The sequence below is a fragment of the Chaetodon auriga genome, chromosome 22, assembly GCF_051107435.1.
Source record: "Chaetodon auriga isolate fChaAug3 chromosome 22, fChaAug3.hap1, whole genome shotgun sequence".
NCBI lineage: Eukaryota > Metazoa > Chordata > Actinopteri > Chaetodontiformes > Chaetodontidae > Chaetodon > Chaetodon auriga.
The window spans coordinates 11,215,001-11,232,319 of record NC_135095.1 but is presented as its reverse complement, the minus strand read 5'-3'; the positions used below and the strand labels follow the sequence as shown (position 1 = coordinate 11,232,319).

Genomic DNA, 17,319 nt, shown 5'->3' with positions numbered 1-17,319 from the left:
CAGGGCGTAGAGCACAAAATTGATCCCAAATATTCAAATTATCCCACATTCAGGGTGCAGGCTGAAATCAGGACCGAACAAAGGAAACAAAAAAAAAAAAAAAAAACACCCTCATGCATCTGACTCCACACTTACTTCATCTGCTTTCCTGTTTAACGTTTGAACCCAATTTGGATGCGATTATGATGCAATGCGCAGGCCTTTAAAATGCACACGAAAAGTCAAAACCCACACATGTGCACAGGCAGCGTGACCCACTGATTATTATTCTGCGGGCTTTGAGCGACCAGGTGCTGCAGAGCAGTTTTGGCCCCGTCGCCGCATTGCAACTTTTCTTCCAGCTTCCCAAATTTTCTCCGAACGGTTTGGAATTGGGCCCCGTGGACCTTTTAGCAAACACATAGAGGATTTTATTTTACCGTCCACTGCCAATATCATTTCTCAACTTATCTGGCAGTGAGGCTGATGTAAAAGCCATTTGATGAATTACTCACATTACTTTAGGTTAATACAGCAGGCTTAGATGGATAGGAAAGATGAAAGAGAGAGTGTGATTTAACATGGTTAGACACTAGAATACTGGATGTATATCACGCTAGAAGTAAACAAATAAACTTCAGATTCTTATGGATTCAGACAGAAGATTGCACTCAAAGGAGTAAAGCAGTGAAAGTAAGTGAAACAGCATACTGTGAGATCGCAGGGTGACAAATGCATGGATTTATGCTCAGAGCTTTGTGCTGCGCAGATAAAGGTCAAAGCTCATGTGACGATTGGAACCTGTTTACACCTTAGGAAACAAAATATGCAGTGTGCGGCCCGTAAAAATGATTTCCCATGAGTGCACAGGCCTCGCTGCCGGTGTGAGACAGAGTTTGCCGTGGATTTCCCATCACTGGAGGTCAGCTCTTTTACTGGCAGCTGCTGCAGAGGAAGTGAAGAAAATGGATTTATCTACGAGCCTGTAAAAAGTTATGCTAACAGGAACGCGCACACATGCATAAACATTTGCACAACGCGGGCAGACGGGCTGTGCACATATTTTAAGAAATGCGAAGACACACAGAAGACTCAGAGAATGACTTTTATTGAGTCTGATCAACCTCTAACGTGTTAGTCAGCAGTTTAGGTTTGTCTTTGTTGGATATGCGCCAACACGTGCTGAATCCGCATTTATCGTATGTGTTTGACTTATCTTTCATCTATGTCATGATTCAGTAGACGCTGTTAAACCTTCCTGGCATAAGCTTGGGTTAGTCCACATCTGTGTGTGTGTGTGTGTGTGTGTGTGTGTGTGTGTGTGTGTGTGTGTGTGTGTGTGCGCGCGTGTGCGTGGAACGTATGAAAGGTCCTGATCAAGTCAAGATGCTGTGATAGCTGATAGGTCTGTGACAGAACCACAATGGCCTCCAGACAGCTTAAACTGGGATTAAACCCTCTTTCCATCACCCAACCCTGCTGCTCCCATGAGAAATCTCCCTCTCTCTCTTTCTCCCTCTTTCAGTCTTGCTCTCTCTCCCCTTCATTCCCCCGATGATGATTTCAACTCTTGCTTCCCGACACCCAGTAATCCCTCCGTGAACCGAGCGTCCCGCTGTGGAGAAATCTCAAATGTCATCTCGTCATTAATTCATAGCGTTTTATTGAATTCCCCCAGTGATCTTTACATTACATTGGCCCTGAGGGATTTCACTGTAGCGTTGTATCGCACAGAATGGTTAATCAGATTGTCTTGCAGTGTCATCTTAATGGCAATAACAGACAGTCCCGCATACGTTTGGTAGGAGACGGGTCGAGTCTATATATTAAATATCATCTGCGCTCATGTGACCTGCCAGGAATCGTGAATACAGGTGCACTTTGGGTGGTGTTACTGTGTGTGTGCATACATGTGGCGTCGATGATAGTATTTAAGGCTGTTAAAGCATAAAGTTGGTGCTTTTTATGGCTTCTCTTGCTCTCTCTGTTTTTTTTTTATATGTAATAGCATTTTTAGAGCTTTTTTGCATTTATTTGAGGAGAACAAGGGGAAAGAGAAGCAGACTCACATGCAGCAGAAATCAGAGTTGTGATTTTGAGCTTATATGATCAGACTCTTACGCAGGCCTCCAGGATTTCATTGAGTCATTTGAGCATTTTTTTTTTTTAGATTTTAAGTGAGGTTATTGAGACAGTTGTTCTTGTTTTCAAAATGTATATAAATAAGAGTCTTGTACTATATTTTTAGACCAGCTTTCTGATATTAAATGCCAGTGATGCAATAAAATCATTGGAGCTCAGTGTGCCTTTATCTTCTCTTGTAAATACACCACTGCCACGTGCATTTACCATTTCATTACTGCTAATACCATATCCATTAATATTGTAATTCTTAGTTTTTTAACTCCACACAAACTGGCAAGGAGTAGTGAGAACAAGCTTCCTTTGAAACAACTAGCAGCATGTTTTATAGATGTACAGGTATCAAATTTGTCTCAAAAATAAGGAAATATTCCGCTTTAAATGTCAAGTCAAGTCTGTATTTGTTGTCTTGACACCTGTGTTGATGTCGTCAGTTCAGAGATGACATTCAAAACTTTGCACAATGTGGCACGATTCACATCTCCAGCGAGTGTTTAGAGGTGCTGTTGGGAGGTGATGCATTGACTCTGACGCTGTGTTTTCTGTGTGTGTGTGTGTGTGCAGGCAGATGAAGGACCAGTCGAAGAAGGTGGCCAACCTGAAACACAAGGAGCAGCTGGAGAAGAGCAGGAACGCCCAGCTGATGGACGACGCCAAGAAGAGAGAGGACAATCTGAACGAAAGCTCCCAGCAGATTAAGGTACGGAGGGAGGAGGAGGAGGAGGAGTGAGGAGGAAGTTAAAGGAGGGAGATGCGAGAGGGTGAGACAGGAAAAGTTTCTCTCCTTCTCCCTGTCCTACCTTGAATGCTGTCTGCTATCACAACAGTGCTTCATCATAACGTGACAATTGTGACAGGGAGTAGCCTGAGGCAATGTCAAACATGCGCACGCACACACACATACACACACACAGGATGCAGCTCTGTGTGAGAGGGTGTAACTGAGGAGGATGATTGACAGGCAGAGCAGATGGAAGATGGAGAGGAGGGAAACGGACGGAGGAGTGACGGGGAGAAAAGAGGTGAGGAGGAGAGGTGATTAGAGGAGACACCAGGGACCCACACACTCAGCAATGTAGTGAATGCTGTGGGTTTTAAAATGCTTCCTGTGGTGTGAGAGCATCTCCTAATTGTCTGCTGGGGTGTCAAGTGACCACAAGATGAACAGCCATGTGTGGCTTTATTCACATTTCTTCAGATTTCAGGTTTTCTCTCATCTCTACGTCTCTACCTCTTATTTCCTTTTCACCCCTGATTTCCCATAAATTTCCCCTGACTTCTTCTTCTCCTTTTCTTTATTTCCTTGTCCATCCTCCTCCCTCTCCTCTTCCAGTAATCGTTAACCTCAGTGGTCTCTCTGATTAGAGGCAGATGAAAACACTCTTTGTGTGTGTGCGTGTGCGGATAAGCATATGCTGCCTTTGGCTATGATTGATCTTTGGTTTAAGGAGGTTGGAAGTTGTCATTTGTGTGTTTGAGTGCGGTTAGGAGATGAGCTGATAGCTATGTGAGTCACTCAGACTTATGAGACCGCAGTGGTTACAACCATAACTAGCCTGTGTGTCAATTGTAAGCCATTCTGCATAGTTTAACCAGCGCTGAAGACTGCAAAAGGAATGTGAGTATAATTCAGACCATAAATTTAATTCAATACAATAAGATTTAATCCAATTAAAGTCCCTCTCAGTCTGCATAGTTAGACACCAAGTAATGTTGGATCTGGAGCAGGATTGAGATTTGCAGCACATGTGTTGGAGATGTCCTGGAGGTTTGTTCACGGCCACCGTAATGTCTCATCCTCTCCCTCCCGCTCTGTCTCCATCAGTTATTCATTCAGCTTTAATTGAACCAGGAAAGTCAGTTCCCTGGCAAGAGGACAAGTCGCTCTTTATGGGGAATTGGGGGGGGGGGGGCGGCGGCGTGATTTTACTCAGAAACAGCTTCATGTGTGATTGGGAATTCCTGACAGTCCTCAGAGGCAGATGGAGATCAGATTGTCTAATTTGTGAGTCTTTTGCAGCTTATTCCAGTCACTGGGAGCAGCAAACTGGAACGAGGAGTGTCCAAAGTGTTCACTGTGGGGACGTGTTCAGCAGGATGTGACAGGGAAGCTGATGTGATAAACAGTCTGTCAGATATGAAGGTTGTTAGATCAAGGAAAGTTTTGTACTCTATATGAGTCAGACAACTGATTTCCTGGCTTGTCTAAGTTTATATAAAAAGCCTCCCAGAAATAGTATTTTTACACCCCATGATGATTGAACTCAAACACAGTATTTTAATACTGTATTTTACAAGTTTCAAGGCCCACGTTAATGATTACACACTATACTTAGATGGTGAACATGCTAAACGTGAGCATGTTAACATTGTTACTGAGACCTTGTTCGCATTAGCATTTAGCTAACAGCCTCACAGAGCTGCTAGCATTATTGCGAAGTGTTGTTCCTTGATAAATGCCGGATTGATCAACTGTTCGTCTCAGCACTGCACTGACTTTGCTCTCTTTTACATTGCATGCTCTCCCTCTGCAGGACACTCTCCGTCAGAAAGAGGAGCGCATCGAGGAGCTGGAGGAGGCGCTGAGGGAAAGCGTTCAGATCACAGCGGAGAGGGAGGTGGTGCTCGCCCAGGAGGAGCAGGCGCGCACACAGTCTGAGAAACAGGTACGGTGTCTGTCAGTCGCAAATACACAGTACGGTGTGTGTCTGCATGTCAAAGGAGAATCCTTAACCCCAGCCAGTCAATGTGTGACCCAAACCTTCCTCAACCCCTATCAGTTAATTATATACACAAATGTCCTCACTTCAGACGATGTCCTTCATTTTTCTGTCTTTGTGGGACATTTGAACAGACGCACAAGGAAACACACATGAACATCTTTAGGGCAACATGAAAACCCTCTCTGACATAGCTAAACATTGCTGTGCCAAAAGTGGCTAATGGCAACGGCAGCACACATGCCCTGTGCCAACTGAGCTCATTCAGGTGTGGCTCTGTGTGTGTGTGTGTGTGTGTGTGTGTGTGTGTGTGTGTTTGCCCAGTCACTCCTCATTTAGGGAAGAGGTAAATACATCCCTATTTAAAGAACAGCTTGTATTTTGTCCTCCTCTGCCGGCAACACACAAACAGCTTCTTCTTAAATGGAGCGCGGGCCGACCGCTCCAATTTGTAATCTCTTTTATCTATATTGAGACAGTAGGAAAGCTGGTAGTGGTGTTAAGGGAGGCTCAGAAGGGAAGGGTTTAGTGGAGTCAACCTCAGACCAGTGGGAGTGTGTCTTCCCCTGTGTACCAGTGACTTAACGAGGCCATAGAGATGGGAAATGTTCCTCAGAGCCTGGATGGGTTTTGACAAGTGGGAAAAAACAGCGTGGGCTGTAAGGATGAAAACTGCCCTGAGAAAACACGGCCCGCTGTAGCTGTTGGCAAAACGGCTGGACTCCATTGTTATTACTGCCTCTAAATGTTGGCTGTCCTCTCTGGCCTTTACTTACCAGGCTGCTTCTGGACAGGCACACAAAGACAGGCATGCAAACACACGTTTTACTGCTGACACCCTTGTCCATGCTTAATGTTCATGGGTGCCACACAGAATAAGTCCAGATGTGACAGAAAAACGACAGAGAAGCTGATAGATGTAAGAAAGTGATGGATTGTTTGTCGTTGCAATGGAGAATTACGCTCTTGTAGAAACAAGGCTTATGAAATAATTTATCTCCTGTTTCGTGAAAAACTCACAGAACTTTATTTCAAAATTCTAGTCAAGATCCTGAAGGTTCAATGATTCTGACTACGAGAGGGAAAATGTTTAAAATGATGCACAGGACAGTTTGAAGTTTCCTTTTGATGTAATGAAAAGAAGTAGCATTTTGAATGATAATAACTGGGAATTTAATGCAGCTTTATTAATCTGAACAAGCACATACAGAATATGAGATCCGTTTTAACGCCCAGAGTCACTTGCATTCTTTGCACATACACAGTACAGCCTGACAAATTCACCAAATCTAACGTCAAATTGTGTCATTTACACAGTTTATACCTCCCATTTTATAATGTGACACCGCTATGGTTTGTTTAGCTTTAGGTAGAAACATGACTTGGTTATGTTTAGAGAAAGATCATTGGTTTAAAAAGTACTTTGTTAAGGCTTTGGGGATTTAAGTCATCATGTTCAACATTAACCTCATGATTGAGGTGAGAGAAAACCAGCTGAAACAAACTTGTGTTTAAGTCCAAGGTGTTGCTGACACATCCATCCACTCTGACCTCCGCTCTTTGTGGACGTTGTATCTCTGTAATAACACCGCCTGACTTCCCTCTTTGCCACTGACGGACAAAAGTTGAGGGATTTGTTTCTTGAACATGAACTTGTTTTTGCTGAAATTTGGTGCACAAGTGGACCAGAGAGGAGGAGAGGAAGTGGTGGTAAAGTGGACAGAACGAGTGAGCATGAGAAGTAAATCTTTATTTGTTATTTGTTTCATGTTGCCTCAAGAAAAGCAGAAATAAATAACCATGAAACACCACGTTCTGGAGCTTTTCAGTCTCATTTTCCATCTCTGCAGTTCGACTTTGCAAAATTTCATTAAATCCACAGTGCATCACAAACGCTGCCATCATGTTTTGACCAATTACTGGACTAATTTGCTTAATGCTCGTGGTTCCTCAGATCAGGCAGGAATGCAAACAAGAATACACCAAAGGCACTCATTCCTAAGTTTTTTTCCTGTGGTTTTCTAGTTCCTGGAACAACTTAGTCAAAAACGCTGATAAAGAAATAACAAATGGCTTAACTACAGTTCCACAAAACAAAGACACAGTTGCAGAGAGGATTTGGGACCTGGATCAGAGCAAACGGGCCTAATGCTTTGGGTTTTCACAATAGAAAAAATTGGAACAAGCAAAGGAAAGATGGCAAAAATCACATCCAACTTGTTTATCCTCCTGAAGTTGACTCCGGTTTAATTTGTTTACAGCGATTGTGCCAAGCTATCACATTTGATTTGGCAGCGACGCATTGAAATGCTTCGAAATGCTACAAGTGGCAGCTTTAATTAGACAGAACTGAGGCCATTTAGAGCAGGACAGGGTGCTGGAGAGCGTCCTCCTGTTAAAATGCTTCAGTGAAGGAGGAAGGAGTAGAAACGTCAGCGTGTGGTGAAACGAGTGGCGAAGGCAGCCAAACGCTCGGTGCAGCCCTCACCCAACATCAACAACACTAACTCAGCCTTTCAGCACAGACACAGGCGCACATGTGTGCACGTGGTACTCACAGACAGGATAGGAATACACAACATACACACACATATTCCTCCCGACACACGCGCGCACAAACATGGCGGAAATAAGTGCTAACTGCTATTTAAACAGCGCACAGCATCGCATTCAGCTGCAGCCAGATGGACGCCACTCTGGTTTTCTAACTGGAAACGTGTTCCTATATACAGTAAATTGTAAATAAATATTTTTGTGTTCCCGTTTTACAACTGCGTCACTGCAATTAGCCTTTCACATAATGATTTATAAAATGATGACAGAGGGAGAGACAATTTCCTCCCTTAACGAGGACGGCCTGTTCAAAGGCGCACATGCTTATTATAGCGTTGGCACGCACACGCATGCAAATGTAGCCAAAACCAGGCACATTTACACACACACACACACACACGCACATACACACCTTTAATATGCAGCCATATATTGACAACCTGTGTGTGTGCGTGTGCATGTGTGTGTGTGAGAGGGACTGTCCCATGGATAGTTGACCAAGACCACATGAAAATATACTAAACCTTTTCTGCGAGACATGAGTCACTACTGTATGTGTGATCTCTGTAGAAAGGTGTGTGTGTGTGCGCGTGTGTGTGTGTGTGTGTGTGTGTGAAACAGAGAAATGAGTCAACAGTATGACACACTCCATCTGTCTCTTCAGAGACCAAACTGAAGACAGACGTTCTCTTCTCCAGCTTTCCGTCTTTTATTAACCAGACGATTTTAATTCGTGAACTCGGTGCACCTTCTTCCTCCTTCCTTCCTCTTAAAATAAAGTTCTTACTCACACACACACACACACACACACACACACACACACACTCAGAAGACTGAAGGGGTTGCTGTCCTCCTTCTCCTCCTGCTCCTCCTTTTCCAGCTGGGGCTTGTCACTCCTCACCCCTCCCTGCATCCCTCCATCCTTCAATCTCTGCATCTCTGATGTCGGCCAAAGGTCCTTTCCCTCCGATGTCTTCATTTCTCTGTCCTGACTTTACAGTCCTCTGTCCCCTCCTTCACTCCTCTCCTTCACTCTCCTCCTTTCCTCTCCTGTCTGTACTTACATTACTCTCATCTATCCCTAATTTACTCCTCTGCTGATATTTTGCTCTACTTGTTTGCCTCTCCTTTTCTCACCTTCTCCTCTCCTCTCCTCTCCTCTCCTGCCCTTCTCCTTCTCCTCTCCTCTCCTGCCCTTCTCCTTCTCCTTTCCTCTTCTTCTTCCCTCTTCTCCTGTACTCTCCTTCTTTTCTCCTGCCGTTTACTCTTTTCCTTTGCACCCCTCTCCTCTGTCCTTATATTACTCACCTCTCCTTAATTTCATCCTTTCCTTCTTCTCTCCTCTTCTTCTTCTCCCTCCTTCTCTCCTCTGCTCTCTTTCCCCTTCTAAGCTCCTCACCTCTCCTCTCTTCTCCTCTCCCTCTGTTTTGTCTGAATAGCATTTTTAAAGCTGTTTCTGACTGCTCTGTATTTTGCGCTGTCTGCTTCTTTTATCTTTTTATCTGTCTTTCATGTGCTTAGCATTTGTTTTTTCTTTGCTCTCTCTCTCTCTCTCTCTCTCTCTCTCTCTCTCTCTCTCTCTCTCTCTCTCTCCCTCTCCCCCCTTTTGTTGAAGTTTATCTTATCACTTGAACATTTTTACAACTTTTCTCTTTCTCCTCTCCTTTTCTCTGCTTTTCCTCCCTGCATGTGTTTTGTTTTAATCCGCTCTCCCCTCTGTTCACCTCCTAATCACCTTTGTTTGTTCTCCTTTCCTCCTTCCCTCTGTGTATTCTTTGCATCCCTCCTTATGTCCACTTTTGCTCTTTCCCCTTTGTGTGTACTCCTTCCTTTCCATCACTCTGTCTTGTCCCCATTTTAATCCCTTTTTTCTCCTCCCTCACCATCACCACCTCCTTCCCTTCCTCCGTTTCCTCTCTCTCTCTTTGCTCTTTTTGTATGCAGCTCTCTCACATTCCAATGCATGAGTTCACCACAGCCGGCTTTAGGTGGTCAAAGGTAACAAACAGTCATCACAAACCTCACTCGTCAGCCTTTTTATTGAACATTTCATCATTGCTTCATGCCACCATTCAGGTTCTGTTTTAGTGGACATCAGGACGGTCAGTTGAAGGCAAATCCTCATAGTTACGTTGCGCGCACAGAAGTATTATTAGCAAAACGTTGAAGTATGAAAAGTCAAGAGAGCACATTTTGCATTTTTCAAGCCACTGTAGGGGAAAGAGGTGAGGGGTCTTCAGTTGGTTGCAAACTGCAGCCTCACTGCTCGATGCCTCTAAATCCTACAAACTGGACCTACCCACTGGATCTACTGTAGAACCAAGAAACCACCTTATTCCAGAAAAAAAGGTGGAAATTATCTCTAAAACTGGCAGATTTTTTTTCACTTTTTGTAAGAAATGTAACAGAGCAGAGGTGTAAAGTAGTTTAAAATGGAAGTGCTCCAGTTCAAGAGCCTCCACACTGCAGTTCTTCTGTAAATGTACTTGAGGCTCGTCGTCACTGTAAACTGCTGCAGCTGTCTTTATCAGACCTTGATTTGGGCTCATTTCTTCTGACTTTATTTTATCCACCAGCGATGACTTTGCAGCAGACGGGCTGAATCAAGAAGATATTATTTGTCTCCACTCCTTCCTCATTCTCACTTTCCGTCTCTCATCAGTTCAAATGACAACACTCTTATTTTTGTCTCAGTCTCTTCGTCTCTCTAAACGGGAGCTGCTTTCAGATTCAGCTCATCTTCAGGGTTTTTTGGCTTTTTGATTCGCGCTGATGCCAGCTATTTTTTGGAAGTAAATGTATCACTGTGGCTCTCTTTCTCTCTCAGTTTTAATCCTTTAATTCTTGTGTCTTTTGTCTGCCGTTCTTGCTCTCTTTATTTTCTACTTCAACTCTTCAGAGAAACAGGGAGTATATAATTGGAAGAGAGAGAGAGACGTATCAAAAGAGGAAATGTGTGTGTGCTGCTGTATGTGTGTGGGTATATCTGTTCAGTGTGTGTTTTGTGTGTGTGTGTGGTGGCAGGCCAGATCGTTGTCACGCCGCGAGATATACAGTGACCTCGACACTTGGACCTCACGGACATTAAACTGACAAACTGATGTACAGCCAGAGGGAGACTTAGATGAAATATACGTCAGGGAAGAGAAAGAGAAACAACATAAGGAGAGAAAAGAAAACACGGAGAAGAAAAATGACTCGTTTGATGTTCTGCGATCGAGCGTCTCATGTAAAAACAAAGAAATTATTGGATCATGTTTCAAAAGCACAGTAGCTGTTGGATGCACAGACAGAGAGAGAGAGGAAGACACCACACACACACACGCACACACACGTCGGAGGAAAAAATTTAACGAAACGATCACATTTAACATGTCTTACAACGTGTGTGTGTGTTTGTGTGTGTCAGGTGGAGGATCTGCTGGTTGCCATGGAGAAGGTGAAACAGGAACTTGAGGTGATGAAAGCCAAGCTGTCATCAACTCAGCTCTCACTGGCCGAGAAGGAAGGTCACCTGACCGCCCTGCGGGCCGAGAGGCGGAAGCACCTGGAGGAGGTCCTGGAGATGAAGTAAGGCTACAAAAACACATTTTATTACTCTTATTTATGTTAACTTGTAAACCAGCTGAACATTAACACTTTGGACACTTATGTCATTTGTCATATTTCCAAAGACACGAACACACATTTTAAAAAACGACCTCTTCTCTGCTCTTATGCAGATGTAGACACAAAAAACGATGGAGCTCTTCTTCTTGCTGACGTAAGGTCGCAATCATGTTGTAGTGAAACACACCTGCATACACAGATCCACAATTCTAATGTGTAGGCAAACAACAGACTCAGCGTTATAATGAGCATCTATTTGACAACAAAAAGTCAACATATACAGTATAAAGTTTCCAACCAGTCGTCAGTCAGACACAACCTTCAACACTTACCCTGAAATTAGCAGCTCTTATGATATCTCCAGTAGTTTCCCATGTTGCGCCAGTGTTCCAGGAAGGTGGTCACCGGTCACATTGACCTGATCTTTACCCGACACCTCATCAGCTCTCTCTCTCCTCTCCTCTTTTATCTCCTCTCTGCACTTAAAAGCCATAGATGTAAGTAGCGTGTTAATGCAATAACCATGTACCGCTGTCTAGCTCTTCATTTGATTGATTACATACACAGACACCCGCACACACTCATGCACGCGCTGAAACTGTGTGTAAATTTTAATGTAATTTTAATAGACGGGTTTGCATTTTAAGTGCAGCTCAGAGGAGTCCAGCAGTCCGATGATTCCATGTATTTTCTGCTGTTTTACATCCTCGCTGAGACCTTGCAACGAGGTCTAATTTAGTGGAACGACGCTTTGGGCTGAAATGGAAGCCAAGGATAATGTCCGAGTTAGCATGTCCTGCCTGTTTAAACACGCTGTGGGACTATCTTTTCCTGTGGCATCATGGGAAAATGAGGGCATGCGCTGTGATTTAATTTTCCTCCACTCTTTCCTCGGTAATTTCTACCAACTTTGCAATTCTTTGTGTTTGAGAGCGAGGCAGAGAGAGTGCGCCTATCCAGCGGCATGTCCATTCACAGGCCAGGTGAGCAAATTATTGGCCATTTTATCGCAGTGGCAGCAGCCCGTGCGATTATTACAAGCATCAGCGCTTCAGAATGCGTGGCCGTGTTTTGGTATGCGAACGTGCATGTGGGAACGTGCACGTGTGCGAGCGCCCCACGATTGATTTATTGATGTCCGACTTGTCCAACATTCCTTTTAAGAAAATACAGGCGCCATATTAAATATTCATGCAACAGGCACACACATGCATCCTGACTTAATGCGCATGCACATACAAACACTGACCACACAAACCCTCAATAACAATGTAAAAAGACACACACACACACACACACACACACACACACACACACACAGGCCACTCTTCACACATGCATGATTAGATTTAAGAGGCTCCAGTGGGCAGTTCAGTCTGTGCTATCATTTAACTTCACTGTCCCAATGGCAAATTATGTGCGTGTGTGTACCTATGTGCATAAATCAGTTGTGGTTAGCATCACTATAAGCCTCCAGTCACCACTTTGTCCCAGCTCTGAACCGCGGTGTGACTGTGTTTCCATACACACATCATACCTTCTGTGCAGAGACCAAATATTTACTCTGCCGATCGTCTCTGGTGTTTCTGACGCAGATGCACGACTGCACTTCATATGTTCCACCATGAGACAAATACGTGACTTACGCGTTCAGTATGTGATTGCAAATGTTTTATATGACCATTTCCATTTGACCTTAGGTTGTTTAGGTCTTACCACCTCTACACAGAAGCAGCAGCTTTTAATGTAATTAATCAGTCGCTTTCAGAAGGCACTTTTAAGGCAGCTTTTACCGACCTATGAAATAATACATTTCTATCACATACTGGTAATTTAACAGGTAAAGAAACCACCTTTTCCTTCGGTTTAAGTGTCTGTGCTCAAGCTATATTTCTGTCCCACCAATATTGATTGCCTTAAAGATATCATTTATTTATTGTTTTGCACAGCATCAGCCTGCAGTTTGTTCGTCTGATACCAACACGTCCATACTGCTCACTTTTTCTACTCTTTCCACTTTATTTTCTGATCAAAAATAGCTCCAGTTTTCTCCAGAACACACTGGAAATTCCTCCTTTAAAGGCTCCCATGAATCGCCTGCAGGGGCTTATGAAGAACGGTTGCATTCATGTGATTATTTGACAACACTTTCATGCGCTGCCTTTGCATAATGCAGGATATTGTTCAGGCGGCGGTAGAGTGCTGTATTTGGGATGTTGTGTATTTGTCTAGTCCTCCTCAGTGGAAAGTTTAGATGTTTCAGGTAGCTGCTGGCTGTCTCGCAGTGAATTATGTACATTACGCCATCGCTCATATTTTTCACAAGACGTGAGGGTTTGGTCAGCAAATACGTCATTTGTATCTGGCTTTCTCCCACATGTAAAACATGAGATGTTTAAGGTGGCTGCGTCCTACATGTCCATATATCTTGGTGTAATGCACATGAAACTGTCTCTGCACTCATAGACTGCTGTAACTCTTCGGGGTTTGATGTCTGATTTGTTGCCCAGTTTTACATCGGTGTAAGGTTTAATGTTTCTGTAAGACGTGATATATGATACGGCATGTTGCAGAGGTTTCTGGGGCAGACATAGAATATATTAGCACACGTACTCAACTCGCATGTAGAAATATATACCAACTACAGCTGGAATATGACATTCTGTCTGGCTTTCTTGCTTTCTCTTGTTTCCTCCCTTTCCTTCTCTTTTTGCATTACACACACACATACACACACGCATGCTGGGAGTGTCTATCTATCTTTGTGCCATTGTTTTCACCATCTGGTTGTATATGTCGTCTTTACTCTAACACTATGCCAACTCCAGTACCTGATGGATTTTGTTAATTTGTGTGTCTGTCCAAGAGCACATTGTAGTACATAGATTGATATAGACAGAAGGAATCAACATTATTATGTGTAATGTGCCCATAAAACCAAAAGCAACACACACAAACATGTAAATACACACGAATATCATGCTAATGAATAGGTACGCATACTAATCCAAAGATAGAAAATACACAAACAGAGCTACACACAGATACACACATCTGCCCTGCAGGGCTCCAACATGCATTTTTCCCACTGATAAATCATCTGCAGCGGCCTTCACATGTACGCACACACTCGTAAAACACACACAGACATATTTTCTTTGAGATATACATTAAATATGCACACACTCGTTTTCTTCCCATGTGTGCTGGTGGGCATGTGTGTTGTCATGCGTCTGTACAGTTTGGAGTATGCAGGTGTGTGTGCGTGTGTGTGCGTGCGTGCGTGTGTGTGTGTGTCGCAGCCAGCTGGAGGAATGTGCTGACAGTGTGTGTGTGTAGCAGCGGGGCGTCAAGTCTGAAATCCCAATCTGGTTGTATTAAAGCCTATTTTACCCTCCGCTGTTCTGCTGCACTCACATTTAACACACATCTCTGCCTCAGTCTACTGCTGTTTCACGCACACACACACACGTCTCTCTGGTACAGGTATGTGTTTGGGTAGTTTTGAGGTGTGACTTGCATGTCCAGCAAGAGTCACATGCAGAAGCTTTTGGAGAGTATTTTAGAGGAGAGGAGAACATAGGAGACAATCAGTTTTGTTTCAATTAAAAAACCCAAAATCATTTCTTCACATTTTCCTCAAAAAAGCTTAAAATCTGTACAACATACAACACTTAAATCCTTAAACCCTGGATTTGTATAAAGAAAAAATAAAGAGAGGTTGTAGCGAAAGCATCATTTCAGTTTTTTACAAGCTTTACCGTGTGATTAAAACACATCCTGTCAGCCACATAACAACAGCTGGAATCTCACATGGTTTGCTGTCAATATTTGCAACCACCTCTCCTCTTTGGTCTCCAGTGAATTTGCAGCAGCTTTCCTCAAACTCCGGCTTTCAACCACGTTATTTGCTTTGCCTGACAGACGTAGTTGAGGGCATGAAGTTCTCCTCTCTTGCCTCTTTGAACAGTATGGAAGACCTTCTGACGTGGTTCATTGTGAGCATTGTAGCCGTAGAAGTAAACGGGGCTGACAGCATAGATGTGGTCCGGCTCGTTTCATGTATGACTCTAATAAATGCATTGATTCGGTAAATGTTAATTCTTTCAATCACAACATCGCAGCTTCATCTAAGAGGTTATTGAACAGCGGACACGACATTTCAGTTCTAATATCACTGCATTGGTATCATGTGGAGAAGCAAAAGAATTTTGATGCTCACTGAAATTCAATTCTTCAGGTGTTTTACTCGTTAGGGCACCCACATCCAAAACCATGTGTGTGTGTAAATTAATTTTAAACGAGGTACAGCAAATATTTCTCCAGTCAATTGAATTAGTGTGAATCTCGCTGACAGTTTGGACGTGATATCGGAACAGTCTGGAAAAGGAGAGGACAAAACGGTGGGCAAGAGAGGAGGTCAGAGGAGAGGAGATGGACAGGAGAGCAGAAGACACAAGGCAAGGAGAGGAAAGTGAGGAAAGAGGTCAGGGCAAAAGATATAAATCTTTTTTTTGGGGGGGGGGCAGGAGGAGGATAATAAAATGAAAGAACAGAGGCAGAAATGTTTTTACGGCGGAGAGAAGAGGAGGGAAAGCGAAGAGGAGAAAGACAGCTGTCCAACAACAACTTAGTCGAGCCAACGAAACTGCGTGATATCCCGAAGAAATTATATTTCCTCCATCTCCGCCTCCCCGGCTCCTTCCGTTCATCCATCAACCTTTCAGACTATACTATATATTGAATGTGGACCCGCTTACGTTATGTCCTCCTCCCTCGCGTTCGTACAACATCCCTTCTCACCGTGCGCGCAAAATTGTCGGCTAATTTATCGGTCGTTATTTTTTACCAGCCAAGAATTATGCATATGTGATTTTTTTGGGAGGGTTAGGATCAGAATGTGTTACAGCAGACGTCCTGAAACATAAAACAGCGAGACACTGATTTCTGTTTATTTGCAAGGTTGTTATGGAGATTGTAACATTAACGATGCTTCAAAAGGCCACTTATTACAAAAGAAAACAGACGTCACGATGAAAAGACCCTGCTGCAGAGGAGCAGGGGTGGCGACGCTCTTCTGACAGCGTGTTTTTGTAAGCGAGCGGCCGAGGCTGCCAGCAGCAGGCAACAAAGCCAGTCGCATTGCTTGTTTTTGCTTTATTGGGGAAATAAAACATGATATTTTAACTGTTTTCTCTGTGTGTGAGGGAGGCTGTGACAAAGGTAGATATTCACTGAAATTCCCTGATTAAAACTGCCAGCCGATCTATTCGGATTCACTGGACCAGGATCTTCCATTCGCCCAAAATAGCACGAAAAATGACGCTTTTCGTGTCAGCGTGAGCCTGTTTACACGCAGACGCTCTGTTTTGCACCACATGCACAATTAGACAATAAAGAAAGTCTGCAGAAGCACCAAGTTGCTGCCCCGTCTTCAGCCTCCTGCACTGGGAGCCTCGCTGATGCCTCAAGGTGAACTCGATAAATTCAATTTATTTCTCCTTTGCTCCCCTGTTCTTTGTTTTATCTCCCACCCAGCCTCTAATCCTCAAACCTCTCCCTGCATCCCTCCCTTCATTCCTGCCGTCCCTCCTTCGCTCTCTGTCCGTCTCCCCCTCCTTTCTCACCCCTTTTCATCTCTTATCCTTTGCATCCTTCCTGCCTTCCTTTCCTCCTCACCTCTTTCCATCCATCCCTCCAGTCTTGAGCCCACGTTGTCTGGAAACGTCATTATCGCCTGATTTCTGTCTGGCAGGCTGTATTTCTCACTATCTGTCGACTTGCATCGTCGCTGTTGTCAGTACATACTGAAACTAATCAATGCCGTGCGTGTGTGTGTGTGTGTGTGTGTGTGTGTGTGTGTGTGTTTGCGTCCCTCTGTTTGTTTGCATGCAGTCAGAGATCCTGTTTTCAATGGAAAGACAGCTCTGCCCCAACAGCCGGAAAGCCATCACTAACAATATGATTGCACGTGTGAAAGACGCACACACACACACACACACGACAGCTATCCCATCAGTATCGTTAGAAGTCTTCAGAAATAGCATACACACACACACACACACACACACACACACACACACACACACACACACACAGTCACTTACAAAACCAGATGAGACAGCATGACTGCTTAGAAGCTTTCTCTCCCAGAGGAATGCTTGGAGATGGTTCCCCCCCACACCCCCACCCCCCCTCACACACACAGACATACAGAGACACACACGCACACACATGCATAAAAATACATCCTCCCACACAAATGCGTGTACACATGCTTATGGTGTGCTACCATAAGCCAGAGACAAGCGCTTTG

At 43.9% G+C, this 17,319-nt stretch overlaps 1 protein-coding gene across 8 annotated transcripts in view; it reads left to right on the top strand.

The window, feature by feature from the left end:
* LOC143314759 (ELKS/Rab6-interacting/CAST family member 1-like) overlaps positions 1-17,319 on the top strand; it is a 112,078-nt gene that overhangs the window by 54,146 nt on the left and 40,613 nt on the right. For all 8 annotated transcript variants that reach the window (XR_013075826.1, XR_013075825.1, XR_013075824.1 and 5 more), the window contains 3 exons: positions 2,686-2,821; positions 4,656-4,787; positions 10,804-10,964. Coding sequence is in view for 4 of the 8 variants with exons in the window: in XM_076721887.1 (XP_076578002.1) it covers positions 2,686-2,821; positions 4,656-4,787; positions 10,804-10,964 (429 nt within the window). In the remaining 4 variants the exon portion in view is untranslated. The remainder of the gene's footprint in view (positions 1-2,685; positions 2,822-4,655; positions 4,788-10,803; positions 10,965-17,319) is intronic.